Here is a 24,804-nt window from a genome sequence, read left to right as displayed (position 1 = left end):
GTTGACTATGCTCCCAAGGCAGGGGGCCCAGGCCTGATGCCTGGTCAGGGAGTTCAGTCCTGCATACCACAAGTAAGGGTCCTGCAACTAAGGCTCCCAAGTGACAGAACCGAAAGATCCTGTGACTATGGCTCAGTGCAGCAAAATCAATCAATGAATAGCAAAAAAAATAAACTGTGTCTCAGCATCAATAGACCAAAACAACAAAAAATTATGAAGGCTACGGAGTATAACCGGGCTTCCCTTGTAGCTCAGTTAAAGAATCTGCCTGCAATGCAGGAGACCAGGTTTCGATTCCTGGGTTGGGAAGATCCCCTTCAGAAGGGAATGGCAACCCACTCTAGTATCCTTGCCTGGGAAATCCCAAGGACAGAGGAGCCTGGCAGGCTACAGCCCATGAGGTTGCAAGAGTCAGACACGACTTAGCGACTAAAACGCCATAGAGGATGACAATAGTAACAGCTGTTCACTAACTTTATCACCTTTCTTCTAGCAATTTAGAAATAATATTTTGTTTATTCTTACTTAAGAGTGGGAAGAAAAGATTTCACCACCTTATTTTCCAAATGGGGAACAGAAGCTAGAAGGTGCTAAGAAACCTGGGGAAGGCCACTTAGATAACCATGGTCCGAACTTTTCTGATCCGTAAGTCTTTCTAGACTTTCATGCTCCCTATGCTATACATGTGCCTTTTCGACTGCCCCTAGGTAAATCTCCCTGTAGTAAGGGGAAGAATGCTGAGATAAATTAACTCCGCTCTCTAAATTCTGACTATGTGACAACGTGCAAGTCATACACTTTCTATGAGACTGTTTCTTAAATGTCATTTACAAGACTTAGGTTTAATAATTCCTTAAGTCTTATTTCTATGAGTCTTATATCTCTTCCACCCCTAAACCCCCAAACTCTGGACAAGAGCTTCAGATTTCATTCCCAGTTCTTTTTTTTTCCCCCTGAGATGGGCTTTTTCAAGAAAAATGTTTTCACTTTTGGCCTTTCCAGTCAGTAATTATATCTAACGTTTCTTAAAATATCAGGTACTGGGATAGTTGCTGTACAAGCCAGGAACCATCACTATCTTCATTCTATACGTGCTAAGTCACTCCAGTCATGTCTGACTCTTTGCAACCACATGAACTGTAGCCCACCAGGCTCCTCTGTCCATGGGATTCTTCCAGAAAGAACACTGGAGTGGGCTGCCATTCCCTTCTCCAATCTTCATTCTATAGATGAGGAAAAATGACTGCATCAAGGTAAAATAACTTGTTCCAATCATAAATATAGCCAGAGAGCAGCCGGAGAGCTGGATCAGGTACCATATGCATCTGATAGCACAGCCACGGATTTTAATCACTCTGCTTGGGAAGGACCACCCACTGACCATATTTCAGCAGAGCTATTTCTCATGTCATATTCATCATCCAGATGAATTACTGATTTCCACACAGCAGTGGGGTCCAGACAAGGATGGATGCTTCAAAACCACGCACAAGTCCAACTTCAAAATGGACTTACACAGTTTCAGTTGACCGTCTGCCTCAAATGACATGAACAGAGTTGCCAAGTGGTTGACAAAATTAGTCAGTTGACATTTCAGCTCCTTTCTCTGCTTGCCTCTCCATCCAAGGCTATGATACTTGCAATGATTTACAAAATGATGGAAAAGGAGGCAGGGAACAAAAAAGAGGCTGAAGTGTTCAACATCTTAACCATCAAAACTTGAGAAATCATAACTTACTTCCTTTCCTCTACCAAATACTCAATGCCAATGAGGATGAAGACACCATTTCTTATTCCTGACACCCTTTGGCAAGAATCAGAAAGGAGGTTTCCTAGAAACCCAGGATTTCATGGAAGAAATGAAAAGTCATCATTGAGCTTGGCTAGTTAGTATTTACAGTCCATCTTAGGTTGCTGCTAGACTTTTTGGTAGCTTTATGGAAATTAGAAAAAGACACCCTCCTGTCAACCCCAACTACAAGTTAGAAAAAGCAAGCTCCCAATCTCAGAAGGGGAGTGTTGTATCACAACCAGGTAAACTGCAAGGTGCTCTAGGTTAAATAAAATTTCCTACTCTGGTTAGTGGGCTTCTCAGGTGGCTCTAGTGGTGAAGAACCTGCCTGCTGATGCAGATCCAGGTTCGATCCCTGAGTGGGGAAGATCCCCTGGAGTGGGGCATGGCAACCCATTCCAGTATTCTTGTTTGGAGGATCCCATGCACAGAGAAACCTGGCAGGCTACAGCCCACAGGGTTGAAAAAGAGTCGGACATGAGAGAAGTGACTTAGCACACATGCACACATACCCTCTGATCTGTAGTCACCAGAGCCCAGCTGAATTAGCCTTCACCACCACCTTGGCCAGGCACCTTTGTGTGGCACACAAACTAGACAACTGCATGTGGCTGCCCTCATCCTCTACCAAGCTGAAAGGTTATGGATTTATCTTTTTGGCGCAGGAAATATAGGTTCAGACATCACCTGAATAATTAGCTTCCCTTAGCAAGATAGGATCACTGAGTTTTAATCAGTCTTTCTAATTGTCAGAGCAATAACCACCACACTATTTATCGAGGGCCAACTGTATGTCAGGCACTGTCTCAGAGCATTTAGAGACGAAGCAAAGAGCCAGTCTGTGGAACTGATTTTTTAGTGCCATCCATCTGGATGTTGATGAGTTTCTGTCCCAAATCTCTGTTTTTATTGTGCATAATTAATATTGAGCAATTCTTTCTGACAGTACTTGGCCAAAGGGCTCAGTTACTTGCTAAGGCAACCAAGCAACATGAGGAAGACTCCAACACTGGCATTCAAGGATGCTTGCCTTCCTGCTTGCTAAAGAGCAACTTCATTCATTCACTTTATTAAAGTATTTGATATAAGATAACTTCACATATTTAAAGTATACAACTTGATAGGTTTTGACATAGACATAGATCCACAAAACCATCAGCATGATCAAGATCCTGAAATATCTATTACCTTCAAAAGTTTCCTCTGCTCATTTGTTTCTTCCTCCCACTCTCTCCATTCACCTCTTCAGCCCCAAGTAACCACTGGTCTGCTTTCTGTCACTACAGACTAGTTTAAAATTTTGAGAGTTTTATATAAATAGAATCATACAGTAGGTACTTTTATGGTCTGGTTTCTTTCACTGAGAATAATGATTTTGCGGTTCGTGAATGTCATTGCATATATGAAGAGTTCATTCCTTTTTATTGTAGAGTAGCATTCTACTCTATGATATGACACGATTTGTTTATCCATTCAGGTGCTGATGGACATCTGGGTTGTTTCCAAATTGGAGTTATTAAAAAAAGAAACCTAAAAGCTGCCATTTTTAAAGCCACGTGCTTAAGGCATTGCCTCATTTAATCCTCACATCTATGCTACAGTTTGGATAATGATATTCTTATTTTTCAGAGGACACGAAAGCTCATGGAAGTGGATGAACTTGGCCAACGTTAGAGCAACACAGCTATGATGTGAACACAGAGCTAGTTAGTGTCAAAGCTTATACTCTGGAACACTATGCGCTCAGGGGCACAGGTACTTAAAAGGTGGACGCCATGGGGCACCAGCACAGAGCCTGTAGTCCGTGTGGGTCTTCCTCAGAGAGGGACTGTCCACACCTGTCTGTGAGCAATTCCACACTACACAGAGCACACCATCCACACAGGGCCTGGGAAGCGCCAGTTCTAAACTGGACTTGGAAAACAGCCACAGTGAAATCACACCCAGACTAAGGGCGTGCACTTAATGGGCACTTAATAAGTACATAACTGCTGAATGGACACATAGCTGAATGCACTAGTGAATGAATGAATGGATGGACAAATAGATGGACATATGGAGGAAGGCAGTTACTAGCTGCCCTGATGGTAGGTTCATCCAACCAATCCATGAAGCCACTCAAATGTCTCATGAGTCGGAAGGCGGCAGGGATCATCTTGATCGGAAATCAACTGTCACACCAGCCCACAGCGTAGGCTGCTCAGTCGGCAGAAAGGGTACGTAGCTGTGAACTCCTACAGGATGTCAAAGTCCTGAGGCTCACTCCCCATATCCAGGATTCTGGTACACACTTACTATAAAAGTAGGAGCCATCTGTCTTGAGAGTGGGACCTCCAGGGGCAGGTCTCCCTTCCTGCATTTGCAGATGGGCCTTGGCTTTTCCAGGCCTCACATTCTGCACATGAGCCTTTAGAGGGCCCTGCTGGGGGCATCTGGCCACACTGCTGCTTACTTCATCTGGCAGAGGCCCTTCAGTCTGAACCCAAGTTCTAATCCCACCTCTGACAGCTCCTTTGAAAACAAGTTCATTAACAGGCAGTTTTACTGAAGGCTGCACAGACAGGCATATTTCCCATCACCATCGGATGACGTCAGCGCATGTCTGGAGCCAAGATCAACAGAGTGTCGCTCATGTGACTGGCTTCCTGAGAACGGCAGGAGGTTGCATTCAGGCCTCCTCCTATCTTCCTTCTTCCCTTCCCTTCCCACTCATTCCTCACCCAGCACCGAGATCTCTGGAGTGAGTGACAGTGAAAGCTAACACAAGAGAAGCAGCTTGGAAGAAATGTAATCCAATCCAGGTGGGGAGGCGTGCGTCTCACCGCAGCCATGAAATCCCATTTTGAGCTCAGCATGTGCTGATGGAGTAATGAAATGAAGACGACACTGCGAGTGGCTGGTGACTCTAATGATTGTGTTTGTGGGTTTTTTTTGAGGGGTTATTAGATTCATTCTCTATGAACCAGAACCACCCAGCAGGCCTAGAGAGATGAACTACTTCGTCATTGTTCTCCCCATGCCTGCACACCTGCCAGCCTCTGTCCCTCTTGGTATAAATAGCTTCTTATATAAAAAGAACAAACTGTCAATAGCCTGCAAGTGAATGGAAAAGCTGGGTGCCTAGCACTGTGGCCCGGGCCCAATGGTGAGTCACAGATATAGAGTTTATGGTTCCCAAACAGCAGGGACCAGAGCATCTTCTGGGTTAACAGGCTAAGGAGGGGGCAGAGGAAGCAGGACCAGGCAAAGAATTGAAAAAAAATTATCTTGATCCTATATGCAAGACAGCAAAAGAGACACAGATGTAAAGAACAGACTTTTGGACTATGTGGGAGAAGGCGAGGGTGGGATGATTTGAGAGAATAGCATTGAAACATGTATATTACCATATGTGAAATAGATGATCAGTGCAAGTTTGATGCATGAAGCAGGGCACTCAAAGTGGTGCCCTGGTGTTCTGGGACAACCTAGAGGGATGGGGTGGGGAGGGAGGTGGGAGGGGGGTTCAGTATGGTAGGACACATGTACACCCGTGGCTGATTCATGTCAATGTACGGCAAAAGCCACCATAATATTGTAAAGCAATTAGCCTCCAATTAAAATAAATACATTAATTAAAAAAAAAAATCTTCAATTCTCCTTTAACAAACAGCCTTGTAATCAGGCCACATTCTGCAGATATCAGCCAGGGGCAACAAGCTGGGGATGAAAGACATCTTGCCCACAGGGAAGATGCTGGGGCTGATCCTCTGTTGCTATCCACGGGCAAATCTGCATCAGTGTCCGGAAGACCCAAATAACGAGGGTGGTGATGACAGCAGCTACCACTTCATGAGAGCTCCTATGAGTCAGCATCTCCTAGGCTCTTGAGAGAGTAATTCATTTAGTCTTCACAGCTATGTTAGACTTGGGCACAAGCCTCTTCATTTGACAGACAACAAGGTTAAAGCATCCAAGGTTACAAAGCTAATAAGTGGTAGAGCCAAGATTTGGCTCCATGAACTTTTGACACTCTCGTTTTTCGGGAACCCAAGAGCAGAGGTTCTCAAGCTTTGGCCTGCATAAGAAACCCCTTAAGGCTCTGTTGAAAGAGAATGCTGGGCCCACCTCCAGGGCTCTGGTTCAGCAGGTCTGGGACACAGCCTGAGAATCTGTATGTTTTACTAAGTTCCCAAGTGATAATAATGTTGCTGGTATGGGAACCAGACTTTGAAAACCACTGGAATGGCTGAATCCAGGTAACCTAACCATCATTTCAAGTAACAACTCAGCTTAGATGTCATCTCTTCAGAGAGGCTTTCTTTGGTCACCTCATTTGAAGAAGTAGATTCGCCAAATCAGGGACCAGCAAACTACACAGCCTGTGGGTCAAATCAGGCCCACTGTCTGGTTTTGTTAATAAAGTTTTATTGTCACATGGCCATGCCCATTCATTTATGTGTTGTCTGATTGCTTTCACAGGACAACGTTGGAGTTGGGTATTTGAGACAGAGACTATGTCCCACAAAGCCTAAAATATGTACTGTCTGGCTCTTCACAGAAAAATTTTGCCAACCCTGGCTCTAAATCACATTGTCCCCCTTTTTAAAAATTGCTTTCCCAGCACACTGAAAGTGTATTGTTCACTCAATAGTTCACCTGCCTGCTTCTTCCACTAGAGTGTCGGCTCTGAAAGAGCAAGGGTACTTGTTTGTTTGTTCATGGCTGTTCCTGCAGTACCTGGAACACACTTATCACTTGATAAATACCTGCTCAATGAACATCACTGTTGAGTGACCAGGTATGAAGACACCATACCAGGAACATGAGGGCCAGTGGAAGCAGATGACAAAACGTGTCTGTCACCAAGTGGGTTCCCAGCCAGGATGAGAGACTGAGAAGAGCCAGAGATAGAGAGATTGCTGATAGGGAAACAAGTCTTTGAGGAAGGTAGGGCTCTGCTACTTCCTGCAGTGGTGGGGAAACTGGAGGTGGGGAGAGAGGAATTCCTTAGTCACCAGGGTGACCTGGAGATGAAAAGCAATCTGTCTCCCCTAGGAATGAAAGAGCCCAGTGTGACACATAGTGCTCCCGCCTCCAATACATGCCAAGTCAGCTTCCTCGGATCTGATATCTTGGGTGGATCACCATGGAGGTGAGGGTGGTGTAGGAAGAGGAGCCCAAATAGGTCCTGGGTCAAGTAGAAGGCTGGAGTGAATCCTGGCTCTGCCCTTTATGAGCTGGGGCACCCTGGTCAAGCCTCTGACCCTCGAGCTGCAAGGTATTCGGTGGGAAAAAAGGGGATTTTCTATGGGGATGAAACGTGACTTATTTAATGTAACATCTGTTTACTGAATAATCTCTCAGACATTATTTTAAGCACTGAGGATGTGGTCGTGAACAGGACCATGTCTGTCTCTCTCCAACAGGCTGACATTTTAGAAGGCAGGCCGTATGACAAAAGGGGGAGACACAAACGTACATAAAGCATACATTACGCACTTGGCTTGGTGAAGGCCTCTTGCTCCCTCTCTAGTCGCCTCTGAATGGGGAATCTGTGTTGCCTTATCTCTGCTCACAGGCAGACAGGTCAAGGTGATGGGTGACGGGAGCGCCTTTGATTTCCCAGGGCAAGGAACAGCAGTGGAACTGCCCAGCCCTCAGGTTGGTGGGTGGCTGCCTTGCCAAGAGCTCAGCATGGCACAGGCCCTACTCATTTCTCCATAGACCATTCCACAATGCCCCCTCCAAATTCTGAGCACAGATACAAAGTGAGTACAGATTTCATTTCACTTCTGAACTTCTGCAACCAGCCAGATCTTTGCAGGGTAGGCTTCCTCCTATCACTCAGTAGCAGCTCAAAGACCACGTCCCCTGAGAGGCAGGTCCTGACCAATCAATTTAAATCAGCCAATCCCCACTGCCCCAACACTCTGACCCACAGTCCTGATCACAGAAGCCACTGTATTTCCTTCATTTGTTGTTGTTGTTGTTGTTGAGTTGCTCAGTTGTGTCCAACTCGGTGTGACCCCATGGGCTTCCCTGTCCTTCAGTATCTCCCGGAGCTTGCTAAAACTCATGTCCATTGAGTCGGTGATGCTACCTAATCTTCATGGTTAATTAAATGCAAAGCACCTAAGAGAGTGCCTGGTGCATGCAAGAGTTCACTAAGTGTTTACAGCTCTACTGTTTACATCATTTTAAAATTTGCAATGTTCAATTATCTCGGTCATTTGTTTCCTAACGGACAGGTCTCCAACAGCCCCACTAGAAACCTCACAGACCTTGGTTACTGTTTCATCTGCAGGCCCAGCAGGGTGCCTGCACAGAGGGGGTGCACAGGGGACCAGTGAAGGAAGGAAAACAGTCCGGTCACTGTTCCTTCGTCACAGAGTTCTCCAGCACAGTGGAAAGCTGGCACGAAGCCCGCCCGCTAGACATGGCTGCTGAAGAGGCTGCGAGCGGCAGAGTAAGGAGCCATGCCTTTAGATGACCTGAGAGTCCTCAGAATGGCGGCCATTCTCCTTTGTGGAAAGGTTCTCTTTGCACTCTGAATGGTCTACAGAAAATGCCCCTGGAACTTACTCCTCACCGATCTGGGCACTGAGAGGCTACATACAGGTAACCTCAGGCACCGAAGAAGGGGGGTTGGCAGAGCGCAGACATCCCCAAAGCCCACTTGGGATGCTGAAGTTTTCAGAATCAGGTGGCTTCGCCTGGGCCCCTGTCCAAACTGATCTGGTTCAGTGCGCCCAGAAGTTCACGAGAAACAAGCTGCACCTTTACAGCAAGCCCACAGAAGAGAACCTGGGGAGCAGAACAGCTCCTGCAGCAGCAGAATAGAAATGATTTTTAAAGCTTTTGAAAAGGCTGAGGAGGAACCCTGGATTTTGGCCGACTCTATGCTGACCCTCTCCCACCCGACGTAACCATCCTCCATGTGGACAGCCTGATGCTCCTTCCCCACTTTTTGCTGCCTGCTCAGGGCAGTAGCTTCCAAGAAGGGTGATAAGGAGACAGTCATTCTACTGAGCATCTACTGTGTGCAGACACCGCCCTGGGAACTTTCTACATGCTCCCTCACTCGGGGCCAGACCAGCCCTGTGCTAGACCTATAGGCCTAAAGAGTAGCAGCTCTGGGTTCTGGGTGTCTGAGACTGAATTCCTCTCTGCTGCTTCTCAGCTGTGTGATCCTGGGCAAGTTACTTCACTTCTCCGAGCCCTGCTTCAGTCACTTCTAAAACAGGAATAATAACGACCAAATCACGTTGTTTTAAGAATTAAGCACGGTAATGCATGTAAAGTTGAAAATGGTGTTGGGCACGAAACAAGGGTTCAGAGCAAGTTTAATAATTGTCTCCATGTTATTATCATCACCCTCAGAAGGAAAACTGAGGTTCCTGGAAACTGAACAACTTTCCCGAGGTCAGAAAGGGAGCAGAAGCCAGACTTACTAGACTCTGGGAGTGAAGCTTTTTCCACTGCACTGTGATACTTCCCCTTGTGTCTCCAAATGTATTCTCCAAGTGATTCTGTGACACAACTGGTCCTCTGGTTTGGAAATAAGGAGGGCTTCTGCCAGACCCTTGGCTCCTGGCACCCTGAGTGTTAGAGCTGGTGGTGCTGCCGCAAGTCTGTGCCGGAACACAGTCCTTCCCCGCATGTCATCCATCTCCTGCCTTTCCAACCTAAGACGTCTCTGAAGCCGCTGGGATTATTCGGGGAATCTGCTTGAGTATGTTTTTAAGAAAAACACAGGGAGCAGGAATAATGGATACAGAATAATCCTGTTTTTATGTAGAAAAACACTGAAAAGACCTTTATCCTTTCAGTGTGATGCAACCCTGAACATCACTGGTTCTGCAAAGGCTCCTGGTCACCTGCCTGTCTCTTAACAAATATTGGTAGGGTGCTTGGCACTGTGCTAGGCACTAGGAAATTCCTAAAGAACAAAGCAGATAAGACCCCTGACCTCCTGAATCTTAAAGCAAAGTCAGAAAGCCAAATATTAAAGAAATAATTATACTGTTAAGTAATTACAAGTTTGAAAGATGCTATATCCATGGGGTCATGAAAGAGTCAGACACGACTTAGTGACTAAGCAAGAAAAATAATGAAAAGGAAATGGTAGGGACTCTTGGAAGCAGGGAATTGGGGATCTAATCTTATATTGGAAGAGTGGGGTGGTTAGAGAAATTCCTTCAGGAAATACATTTAATCTGACATCTGATGGATGAGTAACAATCATTAAATTAAAAGCCAAATAAAGAATTTTACATATTCCCAAGAGGTATTTTAAACCAACTAATTCACTCCCATCTTTTAGGTAATATTGGATGGTTTATTTTTGCCACATATGGAAAAATGCTTTGAAAGCCCCAAATTGGGCAATTACTTCTAGTATCCACTATTCATCCTTCCTGCAGCAGTCTGAAGTGAAAGTTGAGAGTTCTGGAGAAATAACCTAATTACCATTGTTTATGTGCAAAAATAGGGTTATGGTCAAGGTAAAATCACTAATATTGGGAGACCAAAGATGTGAAGACATTCCTATCAGAGAACTCTCCATGGAGTATCCAAAACATCGATAAAAGGACATTCACTCAGGAGAAGCAATCTGATGGTCTGTTCACATTTTCAAGGATCACAAGCAGAAGCACCAGGAGAAAAACCACATCTTCACAGACCCAATGAAAGCTATCCACCCAGAGGACGCACTACTCATAGCATTTCTGGACGTCAGTTTAGCACAATGAATCAAAAGTCTTACTGGCACAATGAATCAAAAGCCTTAAAGGGGTTTACCCATGACCTCTCCACCTCTAGGGATTGTGCTGAAGGAGAGAAGCAGGTAAGTGTACAGGGATGCTGGCTGCTACTGCTTTAATACAGAGAAAAGCTACCAAGGATGCATATGTTCAAAAATAACTTTTCAGTTCAGGGCTGTTTGATGGTTGTGCTCCTGGCATTTGGGCGGGATCAATTCTCCTTTGCACAGGATCGCCTGGTACTTCTCAGAACGTTTAGCATCCCAAGCCCCTACCCATCAAAATTGGAGTGAAACCCCCTAACCATTTTGACAATAACTGCCCCCATCTAAACCTACACTTCCAAATGCCCCCTAGTGGCGAGTGGTGCCACTACAGGTTGGTAACTACTAACAGAGAACTATGCACCTATTCCAAAAGATAATCTGGGTCTAAATACAGAAATTTGGGCTTCCCTGGTAGTTCAGGTGGTAAAGAATCCACCTGCAGTGCAAGAGACCTGGGTTCGATCCCTGGGTTGGAAAGATCGCTTGGAGAAGAAAATGGCTACCCACTCCAGTATTATGGCCTGAAGAATTCCATGGACTGTATAGTTCATGGGGTCGCAAAGAATCGGACATGACTGAGCGACTTTCAAATACAGGAGAAAAAAAAAAACAGAAAAAAATGTTCACAATACACGAATTGAAAAAAATTTCAAGATAAATGGATAGCATCATCACATTTTGGTCCAAAACAAAACAGAAATGTAAGCCTATACACATAGATTCTTGTTACATGTATTCCAAATGAAAATGAAAGTGTTAATTGCTCATCATTTTTGACTCTTTGTGACCCCATGGACTGTAGCCTGCTGGGCTCCTCTGTCCATGGGATTCTCCAGGCCAAAATACTGGAGTGGGTTGCCATGCCCTCCTCCGGGGATCTTTCCAACCCAGGGATTGAATCCTCATCTTCTGTGTTTCCAGTACTGCAGGCAGATTCTTCACTGTTTGAGCCACCAGGGAAGCCCACACACATTCCAAAAACGTTGGAAAACAGTTTTCTGCGGTTGGCAGAATTATGAGTGATTTTTATCTGCTTTCTTTCTTCTTTTCTTTCCCTTTTTTCAATAGGCAAAGTCTTCCCCTTATGGAAAGAGAATGCTATCTTGTTTTGGAGAACAAATGGTGATCCACCCAACAACCTGCTCCTCACACCATTTCAATCCTTGTTTTGACTTATCGGGAGGATGAGTACTGGCCTCTGCTCAAGCAGCGTGGGATCACCTTTCTCACTCTGCCAAATACTCAGCCTCATTTCAAGGCAGCAGCTGTAATACCAGAGGTAGGACCTGGGAGGTACTCAAATAAATGTTTACTCAACTGAGTCATCCTTTTCTTGTCCGGATTGGGCCACGCTTGTGTTGACAGGTCCTCCAGGTTTTAACATTACTTTTACCCAGTGGTTCTCAACCAGGGTGCCCAGCTCATCCCCCAGGGGCAATGAATGGTATTCCGATACGTGTCTGGGTCTGGTCATCCCAATGGAGGGCGTGGTGAGTGCTACTGGCATCAAGTAGGTGGTAGGGGCCAGGGATGCTGCTAACCATCCTATAATGCCCAGGACTGCACCAACAGTAACAATCATTCAGCCTAAAATGTCAACTGCACTGAGGTTTAGAAACCCTGCTCACCGTTTTCCTTCCTTACAGCTTGTTAAATAATTTCCAAATTCTTCCTAAAGTATTATCTACTATAAATGTCTCCCCAGAGCAGTTCTAGGAGACAGAGCGCATACAATGACCTGCTGGAGTCTGAAGAGAAATTGGAGCCTTACAGATGACCTCAGATGGGCCATCAGGGAAGACTCTAGTTTTCCGTCCTGCCTCCGCAGGGCTCTCTGCATAATATTAAATGCCTCACCTGGAGCAAGCGGAGACAAAGGATCTTGGCAACCTCTCTGATCAGTTTTCCGTCTGGTCATTAAAAAACACACCTTAGAAGCCTTTCTTTTCCAGCATCAACTGTTATCTTTATGGTTTTTTATACTATTTTAAGAAGGCTGGCTTTTTGCACTTAGTAGATTTTAATAAAATTAACTGCCCATATTCAAGAATACCTCCTTTTCAAAGGGGGGTAGCTTTAATTTCCATTTTCTTTAACTGAAGGCATTTCTCAGAAGAAACAGAATAATAAAGAGTGTCACCCGAAGGTATATTACCAACCTCACAACCAGGGAATGAAATGAAAGGTTTTTAACAAAAATGAAAACACATTACTTGGAACCCTAACTGGTCTTGAGTATTTTGCCCCCAGCACAAAGCATTTTAATATCCACTGTAATTTCTCCTGATAGAAAAATGTTTTTTCTCAAGTCAGAGACAACTAACATCATATTAAATACCAGAATTTTTATTAGTAAGAGGTATCTGGGTCTTAAGTTTTTCTAAAACCTACCAGGCAACCTTTGAAAAAAAATCTTTAAACCTATAATCAGTTCCATAAGTAATAGACTTTCAAAGATCTTGTAATTTAAAAATCTGAGGACTATTTTTTTCATGCAAGATGATCCCCTGAAACACCTTTAATGCAGATTCATATTTTATTAGGCAAATATAGAGCCCTTCAAATAGCTTGAAAAGATAGTCTCTCTCTGGAGAACAATTTCCTCTCTAATCATCTGTGTCATATAGGTCTGAGTAAGTGTTGTGAATAGAGAAAACCGTTTGAAGAAAAATACAATTACAAGAGATGGGAATACTCTGTCATGTGACATAATTCAAACCACTGATTTAATAGCATTAATCATTTTCTTTCAAAACAAATCAAAGAAAGATGTTTTATGTTCCCCAAAGATATTCACTTTTGATGAAGCAAGTGGCCTTCAAAAATACGTAAGCAATCATTTTTAGAATTGATGGATGTCACCAAGCCCCTTAACTTTGGCAACTGTCTGTTCTCTTAGGTCAGTAGAAAATGTTCTCTGAATCTGGACATCACAGAATGATACTTAATGGCCTTAGAAAAGAATCTACCTAAGCAGGGAACTGAAAATAGCTTAACTTTGGAATTTCAGAGCCCAGTTCAGCAGGAAGCAACATGAACAAAAGAAGGGTGGGTCTCTTGGAAGCTGCTGGAAATGAGGTTAGCAAGAAAAACGAAACAGGCTCACAGATGTACCAAGGTGTGAAAACTCACTGCTCAAGTACTGGCAGTAGAAGGTGATGTCAAATACAGATATTTAGTCACCCACCACCTCATCTGAGTTTCCAGACAAACTCAATCAAATACTCTCTTTCTTCTTCAACTTATTAATAATACAGTCTTTACTGAAACGGAAGAAAATAAAGATTTAACCTTAATATACAAACTGGGAAAAAACTTCTATGCGTGCTACGTCTCTCCAATCGCGTCCAACTCTTTGTGACCCTTCGGACTGTAGCCCTCCAGGCCCCTTCCGGCATCTCTGTCCATGGGACTTCCCAGACAAGAATACTGGAGTGGGTTGTTGCCATTTCCTCCTCCAGGGAATCTTCTCAACCCAGGGATCGAACCCATGACTCATGTCTCCCTGTATTGGCATGTGGTTTCTTTAACATAAGTGCCACCTGGGAAGCCCCTGGGAGAAAACATTCTTATTTATTTCTGCTGATAACCCAACACAGAATTCCTTTCAATTCTCACAGAGATTATTTTCTGTGAAAGTTTCTATTCTAAGACATTTTCATCCTAGTAAGAATTAGAATAGAATTCACAAAACTCAAATGCCTATAGGGTATAGGAAGATGAACACAAAAGGATGAAATGGGCTTAGTCATGACCACGCTGACCTGGAGATTCACTCTTTTGAAACTCTGGAAAGAATGTCTCGCACTCAAATCAATGGCCTGCACACCAATCCTTGAGAAAGTAAGATTTCAGATTCTACTGAAAGTAAGATTCCAGATTCTCAAAATTTCAAGATCTAAATATCAACTTTAAAATTAAAATTTTTTAAGTACGAGCAGTTTCTAAGTATTAGTGACTAATTAAAATTTTAAACAATCCTTTGCTGGTTAAACAAATCCTGGCTGTGTGCGTGCGATTCCATCTGTCAAATGACAACCTCATTATTGGAAGAAGAAAAATGAGAAATGGCTAACTAAGATGTTATCAGGGTCCTATCCTCAAGTTCTTGGTGAATTTTTGGGTCTTCTCTCATCATAAAGAACTTTTTCTAAGAGCATCACATCTAAAGTTCCAGAGTTAAAACCTTTTAGGGCTTTTTAAGCTTTACAGCATTGCCAGACACAGGGAAAGAACCTTTCTACGTGAGAGGAAGGGAATAGTGGTCAAACACTGAAGGCTGTGATAAACCTGTCTCTCAAAAATGCACAAGGAGGGTCATGAAAGTATCCAGCTTATGGTGGCGGGGTCGGGGGCGGGGGGGCTTCTAAACCAACAGGAGGCTGGAACAGGAGAAAATTCCAAAGACCAAGAAATGCAAAGCGAAGGTTGTATATGACTGAGAGAAATGCAGTGACACAGAAAGAAACCAAGTTCATCTAACCAAGCCAGCAGTATTTATCGCCTGTGGGCAGTGCCAAAATGTTTCAGGAAGTGCCAGTGTCTTTCTCTGTCAAGCTGGGCCAAACTTTTCAGCGCAGCATCAGATCACTATGTAAATCCTCATTTCCTTACTCTCCTTTACAAAGAATCTTAACAGTAAGATTGATGGCCAATGCAGGACACCCCTTCCCTCTCCAAAAATGCAGTTTCATTACCTAATGTTTCTAGACCTTTCTAGAAAATCTTTTGGTAACAGCTTCAATGGAAATGGAGAATGAATTAGCGCAGTTTCATTTCTCTTCCTGGTTTCTCACTGGGGACCCAGATGTCTTCATCCGTACAGCAACATCTTCTCAGACTCAGCAAAGTCAGCTCTTCCTTCTGAACCGGAATGAGCAACGACGGCCGAGATCAAGGGAAAAGCCAACCCCATGACTGCCCTTCCGTCAAGAGTGGTATCTCTGGGACTTCCTTGGTAGGCCTGAGGCTAAGACTTTGCACTCCCGGTGCAGGCAGCCAGGGGTCAATTCTTGCTCAGAGAACTAGGTTCCACGTGCTGCAACTAAGAGTTCATGCCACAACTGAGACCCAGTGCAGCCAAATACATAAATATTTAAAAGAAGAAGAAGAAGAGAAAGAATGGTACCTGTTCAGGCTTCAGTCCTGGGGGAACCCAGGCGTACTCCTCCAGGGCACAGCCTGAGTCATCGTCTGAGGTCGAGTTCCTCTGGAAGTCAAACATGAGTTTGCTGACGGTCTTCTCCATCGCCAGGGGCATCGCCGTCACCATGTGCTCCTCCTGAGGGCACTTGCAGTGCAGGCAGATCTTCCTGCAAGCAGCGAAGGCAGGAGGTGAGAAGAAAGGCAAAAGAAACCATTTTTCCACTTGGCCTGCCACACTCCAGCCCTTGGATCCCAAACCATAAACACATTCCTTGGCAACTGGCTTTTGGCAAAAGCATCTAAAGGAGTGTTCCACACCCCGCCTGTCTTTGTAGAAGGCGTGGCCCTGAGTACCTGCAAAGCCCCTGAACAGTCAGAGGCCACCAGGTAAGCATGCTAAGGACATTTAAACATGGATGCCGACCTCTTCTAAATCAGTATCCCAAGAGGCAAGTCAAAATACCTTTTATTTTACTAGGTAGAACACTGGATATGCACCATGATCACAATTTCCTTGACTGGAATAGTAATTAAATATATACCATACATAGTCAGACCAGAAATATTACCAGGAGATTTAACAAATACTGACAACATTCCATTTTTATAAAAAGTTTCCAGACCTTAGGAAAAGAAAGTGATTTTAAAAATAACTGCAGGTGAGATTTTCTTTAAGAAGAGTAAAAATAGTTTTTTTTCCCCACAAAACAAATCTGACCCTAAGATTGCCTGGGAAAGACATTTTCATCTCCACTGAAGATCCTTGTGGGTTTGAAATTCTAATCAGAAACCCCAAATTACCCCACATTGGTAGCTGTTTTTTTAATGTACAAGAGCAATATGCATGTGAATTATTTCAAAAGATAGCAGCCAAAGACACAATTCTCTCCCCTAAATTGAACATTTCTCTTTTAAGATTACCATCTGTTCCCTTTTCCATGGCTACAAAAATGATGAAGCAATAAAAACGTTGATGTCAGCAACACAAAAGCACTTTTAGCTTCCACCAGTGAAATAAAAAGTAAAAAGAGAGGGAAAAAGTAAAGGAGGAAAAAGATTTAAAGAAAATAAGCTGTTCTACCTGCACTCTGACCTTTAGAATTAGTTTCAGGAGCACCTTATAAAAGTGATGAGACGGCCCAGAATTCTAATCCCCATGTGCCTGAATTTTTCGACAAAAGCTTTGTGAAGATGTAATTCACATACCATAAAATTCGGCATTTTAGAGTGTACAATTCACTGGTTTTTAATATATTTTTAGAGATGTGAAAGCACCACCATTATCTAATTTTAACCCATTTTCTTCACCCTCCAAAGAAACTCCAAGTGCATTATTAGCAGTAACTTCTCAGCCTCCCCTCCCCCTGGGCCCTGACAACCACTAATCTATTTCCTGTCTTTAAGGTTTTAGTTGTTCTGGAAATTTCTGGAAATTTCACATAAATGGAATCTTACTACAAATAGTCTTACCATATACATAAATGGAATTTTACCAGATACAGGCTTCTTACACATAGCAGGATGTTTTTAAGATAAACTCATGCAGAAGCACATGTCAATCTTTCATTTCCTGCATTATAATACTCCATTATACAGGTATTCTGCACTTTGTTTATCCATTCATCAGTCAGTAGACATTTGGACTGTTACCACTTTTCGCTGCTTCTGAATAATGCTACTCTATTTATGTGCAAGTTCTCTATATGTTTTCAATTCTCTTGGGTACTTACCTAGGACTGGAATTGCTGAATCATACAGTAACTTTATGTTTAACATTTTGAGGAACTGCCGAATTATTTTTCAAAATATCTACATCTTTTTACATTCCCACCATTAATGAATGAGTGCTCCATTTTCTCCACATTTTTGTCACACTTGTCGTTGTCTTTCTCTGTGACTGTTGCCTAGTGGGTGCGAAGTGGTATCTTCCCAAAAAGGCTTTGGTTTGTACTTCCTTAATGACTCACGAGGTTACACTTCCGTTTATGTGACTGTATATCTTATGGGAGAAATGTCTATCACATCTTTAGTTCCTTTAAAATTGTCTTTTTATTGTTGAAATGGAAGAATCCTTTATATACTTTTCGGATGCAAGTCCTTATCAGATAACATGCTCTGTACAAATTTTCTCTCACTTGTGGACTGTCTTCCCTTTATGATGAAGTCCTTTGAAACACCTAAGCTTTTGATTTTGAGGAAGTCCATTTTTTCCCCCCTGTTGTTCTTTCTGCTTTTGGTATCATATTTAAGGAATCTAAGGTCATAAGATTTACTCTTGTATTTTCACCCAAGAATTATATGGTTTTAGTTCTTATTTATGGGTCTATGACCCATTTTGAGGTGCTTTTCATATATGGTATGAAATAGGAATCCAACTTCATCCTTGTGTGGCTATCTAAGTGTCCCAGCACCATTCAATTCACTTGCATTGACCCTTGCCAAAAATCAGTTGACCGTAAGTATAAGGATTTATTCTGGACTCTCAACTCAATTTCATTTCATATTTTGGTCTATATATAGTCTCTTCTTATACGAGTACCATACTGTCTTAATTACTGCTCTTTTATAGTAAGTTTTGAAATTGTGTAGTGTGAGTCCTCCAATTTTATTCTTTTAAACATTTTTTTTTTTTACCTTTTGTGGGCCCCTGACATTTGCACTATTAACTATAAATTTTAGGGTTATCTTGCCAATTTTTGAAAAAATTTAAGTTCGGATTTTGACAGGCACTGTGATGAATCTTTAATTTGGAGGGTACTGCTATCTTAACAATATTAAGTCTCCCAATCCATGAACAAAGAATGTCTTTCTATTTATCTCCATTTTTTTGAATGTGTGTATTCCTTAGGACTTTCTATATACAAGATCACGTCATCTGTGAATAGAGATCGTTGTACTCCTTCCTTTTCAATCTAATGCCTATTTTTTTCTTTATCCTGTCTTATGCCTTACCTAGGTCCTCCGGCGATCCTAAGTTGCAAATGTCTAAGTTGCTCTTTGTCTTGTTCCTGACCATAAGAAAAAGCAACCAACCCTTCACCATCAAGTATTACATAATTGTGGGGTTTTAGGGTAACTTTTCTTCAGTAAGTTGAAGAAGTTTTCATCTATGATAGTCATTGAGAATTTTTAATCAACAAAGGGTGTTCCATTTTGTCAAATGCTTTTTTTTGCATCTATGGAGATGATCAGTCAGGGGGTTTTTTGGGTCCCTATTCTTTTAATGGCCTGAATTTTGATACCAAAATGTACTTGAAGAAACGAAATCAGTTTTGTCCAGCCAAGGGAGGCTTGTCAGATTCTTCTACTTCCTGCTTTTCATCTGACTGAACACATACATTAAAAGAAGGCACACTGGGATCTGGTTTGCATCTCCAAACTCAGAGAAGTTTTATCCAAATCCTGGCTGTTGCGTTTAAAAATAGTTTGAGCTCATTTTAACAGTAAGTCGTTAATTAATCACCTACTGTAAAGAAGTCAGGGGTCTCGGGAAGCAGTCAAGGTTGTCTCCCGCCCCCCGCCAGAACTTTTTATGTCAGTGTATGACTTAAGGGGAAAAAAGTCTCCCTATGTTTAACTAAGTCTAGGAAGCTCTTCGGTGACTAATGGTTTACTAGCAAGTCACACTTTTAGAACAAAATGTAGAGATATTTTTTTCTAAATTCAGTCTCTAGAATATTCATCAATGAAACTCATTTATTCAGCAAGGCCGGGAAGAGCATACTTTTTAATGCTGGACAGACATAGTCTAATGAACAGAAGCTCCAGAAGAAGGAACAAAGACAAAAGCCAAACAGAATTAAAGAACCAGATCCGTAATGAGTCTCACTGAATAGAAGCCTGAACAGAGGAGAAAGAGGAGAGGGCTAAGGGTCCTCTTTAGTCATTTCACAAGTAACCGTCAAGTACCTACCATCTGCCAGGCACTGCTCTAGACACTAGCGACATCCAAGCAAAAGAAACAAAGATCCCTCCCCTCACAGAATCTATATACTCAGAGGGGAAGAAACGTACAATAAACAAAAAAACCCAACATATCATTCAATCAAGTAGTACATTAAAGCTGCTCAGTGCAATGCAAAGCTAGAATGGTGAGGCAAAATGAGGGCAAGCAGGGCTTGGCTGAGGGCACATGCATATCACTTGCTTCCACTTGACACCTGTGAGCTCAGATTTGCACACCAGTCCTCCAAGAGAGGAACTATCACCTCCACCTTCCAGAGAAGAAAACAAAGCAGAACAGAGATGCAAAGTAGGATCCATCTGACCCCCAAACCCTATTAATACCCTATGAAAGGCATACCTCATTCCCACCAGAGAGCAGCCTTTCACTCAACAACAAACACATTCAGAAAAATCAAAACCAAACAGGAAAAACAGGAGGAGGAAAAGAAACACCACCAAAGAAAGGTAAATCAAAACCATCAGGACCTTATGTATTTTCCCCGTTAGCTGTCTGCCTTCCATTCCTCATTTATAATTAACAGGCACTGCTGTGGCAAGGCATTTTTATTTGCAAAGAATTTTTAACCTTTGAGCGCTTCCATGACAGCCTTTGGAGAGACTAATTTAATAACTCCTGTTTACAAATGAGCAACGGCAAGGCCTAGATGCTGAGAAAGGCACGGAGGGTCAGAGGTAAAGCCAAGAGGATTTCTCTGGATTCTCACGTCTTTCTCTCCCTCTTGGCAAAATGCACGCAACACCTAAGAGCTCTCGCTTTCAACACACTGATTAAAGCTTTTCAGGAGTGCGTGGGGAAATATATGATTTGGTTTTGGTTTTTTCTTTTTTAAATAGACATTTATGAAGATAGAATCTGCTAGTAAAGCAGAATTTCATTTAAAAAAAAATCATACAAAGCGTGCATTGGTTTCATTCTGTCAGAGTTGACATTCTACCTGTACATAATTGGGTTTGTGAATGACAGGTTTCCAAGGAATAAGGCATGATTCAGAGAGCAGAGCTCCTGCATCCTCCGTTCTCCCTCCGTCTACCCAGCAACAACCCTCGCCACCACCCTCACCCCCCCACCTAAAGTTGCAGCTATGAATTCATTCGCTTTCGTATTCAGAAGCTACAATTGGCTCTTCCATGACATACCCAAGACCAGCAGATGAAGGCTCTCCTTTCAACTGTCTCAAAGAACTCTGGTCATCTGCATCAGTGACCAAATCATTTGCAAAATGCCTAATGATTTATACCAATGAACCCACCGACCATGATGCAAAAGAATTCGTTATAAATGGATCGGGGGTGTTTGTCTGTTGGGGGGCTGTGTCTCATCTTTGAGACATTGACAGGTTATTTACAACACTGAACCCTGAACCACAATGTCTCCTTTTGTGTGAGAAGTGATAGGATGAAGGCAAAAAAGGAGTCTTCATTGTCACATGATGCTGACAAGTTCAAGTTGTAGACTGCAGGATTCTAGGTTTGGATAGGATTGGAAATATCATTAAGTCTTTCCCCTGTCCCCCTTCCCCTTTCCCTTCTCTTTTTCATCCTTCCTTTTTTTTTTTTTAAGGAGAGGAAAATATTTTTTTGCAAGAGAACTCCTATGTGGAAACTCATTATATAAAACAGAGCTGCCCAAGTCCATGAGACAGCAGGAGGTCCTGGGCTCAACTTCTCTTAAGCTCCACCTTCTCCTAAACTTCAGGACCATTTTCATGGTCCTAACATCTCAAGGGTTCCAAAGACACAGATCTGGAAACCAGCATACTTCCAAGGACAGCTCAAGGTCATTTCTAGTATTATCAGAATATGAAGTAGGTGCCCAATAATTTGAGAGATGGCAGAAAGACAAAAAAAAAAAAAAACAGAGGCTGTTGGATGACTTTTAAGAGACAGATAATTCTTTATCATCAAACTCTGCAGATAATGATGATTCTCGTCATGGGAAATTGTATGCCCTGTTTCTAAGACATTACATGGAGATGCCTAGGGTGTAGAGATGTACCCCCATGACTGATTTGACAAGTCTGACACAGGGCCCTGGAAGTGCATTTTCACCAGCATTCCATGTCATTCCAATCTGACATGCACTTGGAGGACACGCTTCTGGAACAATCCTCCCAGTTAAAAGGGGGCACCTGAGTCAGAGGTTGGTCTGGAAACTGGCGTGTTCTACCAACATTTCCAATGGTCTCAGGGCATCTATGCCAACTGTCCTGACTATGATGTATTAAACTTGTGTATCACTAAGTCCACTCAGTCACTCAGTCACTAAGTGACTGTATCACTAAGTCACTCAGCTGGGCACCACTGGGGCATGTGTGTGAAAACACGCTGGTGAGAGGCAGGACCGTATCAGTCATCAAACAGTGCCTCTCACTGCCAGCCTGCCATCTATCCTGCCTTCTTCCTTCCCTGTGGTATGGGCTTCCCTGTGCCAAGTTCATGGTCAGACAGGTTCAGGTCACTTTTATGCACAGGGTCAGACTGGCAGGGTCAGCAGACGGGGGAGACTGCTTAAAGTGTGGCTCAGTCCCAACAATCAAGTGGGGGATAAGGAACGCACAGTTCTGGGCTCAATACAGCAATGCCTCAGGCAGCTGAGATCAGGTGTGGGAAAAGATACTTTTGTTAAAGACAGAGGGCTATGGAAAGCAACTAGACTCCAATAAAAATTAATAATAAAAAAAAATACAGAGGGCTAAAATACCCCAAAGGCCTCCAAAGCTTTTTGCTAATTAACAGATGTGTCCTTGGTATTTAAATTCTTCCATGACTTCAGCTCACTAAAGGCATAAGAATCACTCCTTTTACTTTTAACCAGAGGAAAAGAGTAAGCCTTTTTCTCCTTATCGTAATTTAATGTTACTGCCCCCTTATCATAAAAAGAAAAGCAACATATAATGTATGTAGAAAAGAATCAGGAATTACAGATAAGCAAGAAGAAGAAAAAAATAATTCAAACATTCACAATCCCAGAGATAATCACTGCTGAACAGAAACAGATGTGGGCCCTCTTTTCCTCTCATGTGAAGGAACTGGAGACCAGATTTCATTTATGTGTGCGCGCTATCAGGGAGTACCGAGAGACAAGACTCTGGCCTGAAATAAAAAGACATGAGCCAGAGCCACCCACACATGGACACACAACACTCTCAGCAAAAAGATGTGCATTCTTCAATCCAGATAAGTGGGTTTGCTCTGATCTGGTGCCCTGTAGCAGGATCAGAGACTTTATGTACATAGTCTAGAGAACACCAGGCAACGTGGGAACTGCGTACATACTTAAGGGCATCCCAGAGTTAAGCTGGGTCCCTCAGATAGATAGAAAAGAAAAATCTGAAAACTGGATTTCAACAGCTATCAACTTTCAATTTGCTGTGCAACTAGGGAGAGATGGGTCATGGATAATCTAAAACCACTAAGCCTTGGCTCTGAATTGTGTCTTTGTGTATCGGTCACAGACTCTCAATGGTGCGGTAACTGACATCACTGCAAGCCACCTAAAGGGTCTGTCTTGGGCAGGCCGGACTTCTGGGGGGCTGGGTAGGAGCCTGGCTTCCTCAGTCCACTCTGCTGCTCCATTCCCTCAAGTTCCCTATAAAAACATCCAGCTTTTCACATGCATGCAAAACACTGACCTAAGAGGAGCCAAAACTTATTCTGAGTTTCCTACCTTTGGGAACAGCTTTCCCACCTTATCTGTTTGACCAAGAAAACAGGTAAATACATGTTTTGAGTGAAGAGAGATTTTATTAGGCTGCAGGCTGCCTCGATGTAAGGAATGAAAAGAAGTGGGCACTCGTAGCAGAAAAGCCATTACCGTGCTGTGTAAGCGAGCCGGTAAGAACCGCAAGTGGAGTCTGCTTGCTTTCACTTAGTGCTCAGAGGACTTCCCTGGTGGTGCAGTGGTTAAGAATACACCTGCCAATGCAGGAGACACAGGTTCGGTGTCTGGTCCGGGGAGATTCCACATGCTACAGGGCAACGAAGGCTGTGCACCGCCAACTGCTGAAGCCAGTGTGCTAAAAGCCACCGCAGTCAGAAGTCCACAAACTGCAGATAGAGACTAGCCCCTGTTCACTACAACTAGAGAAAAGTCCAAATGCAGGCACAAAGACCCAGCAAGGCCAAAGAAAATAACTACATAAAAAACAAGAACAACAACACAAAAACAACAAAAAAGAGTTTTTTAGAAAAATGGGTATCACTGAGATACTCCCATGATGAGTAAATCAGAATTGTCAAAACTGAGTTATCACCAAGCACGTTAGCTGTTCCCCTCCAAAACTGCCTGAGTCACATGATCACAGGGCCCATATGACAAGGCTTTAGCTCCCTCCTTCCAAGCGCTGCACAAAAACACAAGTCGAGGGTCAGAAAGACAGGAAGGCAGGCAGGTCAGAAATAGGCTTGTGAAGGCTGGTTTGAAACGAAATGAGATGAGGATGTTCCAAGAGGGGGAAACATGTCCCGAAAGGATTGAGGACTCCATGGGACAAGTCTGACCTCCAGGGCCTTGACTCCAGTATGTGCTTGGGAACTGGGGGATGGCAGGGAAAGGTTTTCTAATATATTTCTAATGTTTATGCAATTTCTTACATTTACAAAAGGTTTATAACAGTCATTTTGTTCCATAGTTTATCATCACCTTTATTCCTTCTCAGCTGCCCTAAAAAGTTGGCATTTGTATCCGTTTCACACACATGATCCTACAAACTCATAAGCAACTTAACTGAAGTCACACAGATTAGAACCTACGTTTTCCAACTCCAAGACCAAAGATCTTTCTATCACTTTTTAGGAGAGTGGTCAAATCTTCCTTCTGTTCTGTGTGCATCTTCCCATCCTTCTCATTATCTGTCCAACCATTCAAGCAAACAGTGATGGAGCATCTACTGGTGCTAGGCCTTGTACAGAGATGCTGGGATTCAGACAGTATCTCTAACCTCAAGGGGCTTCAAGTCGAGTGAGGAAGAGAGACAACAGTCAGGTCAACACATAGATAAACGTGCCACTTACAGAGTGCAGTGACTGTCATGATGGAAGCAAACAAGGAGATGAGAGAGGGGCCAAGGATGGATCAGGACAGGCCTCCCCACTAAAATGACACATG

General features: G+C 43.1%; 1 protein-coding gene across 7 annotated transcripts in view; it reads right to left on the bottom strand.

Moving 5' to 3' along the window:
- Nucleotides 1-24,804, bottom strand: part of PRICKLE2 (prickle planar cell polarity protein 2) — a 392,599-nt gene that overhangs the window by 82,023 nt on the left and 285,772 nt on the right. For all 7 annotated transcript variants that reach the window (XM_086367032.1, XM_086367028.1, XM_086367027.1 and 4 more), the window contains one exon: nt 15,715-15,898. In XM_086367032.1, the coding sequence (XP_086223158.1) occupies nt 15,715-15,858 (144 nt within the window). In that variant the 5' untranslated portion in view covers nt 15,859-15,898. The remainder of the gene's footprint in view (nt 1-15,714; nt 15,899-24,804) is intronic.

Source organism: Bos grunniens, chromosome 22 (genome assembly GCF_055505025.1).
Source record: "Bos grunniens cultivar Pamir isolate PY7600 chromosome 22, Bosgru_T2T1.0, whole genome shotgun sequence".
In the NCBI taxonomy this organism is placed as follows: Eukaryota; Metazoa; Chordata; class Mammalia; order Artiodactyla; family Bovidae; genus Bos; species Bos grunniens.
The sequence above is the reverse complement of the archived record's forward strand: the minus strand, read 5'-3'. Positions and strand labels throughout refer to the sequence as shown.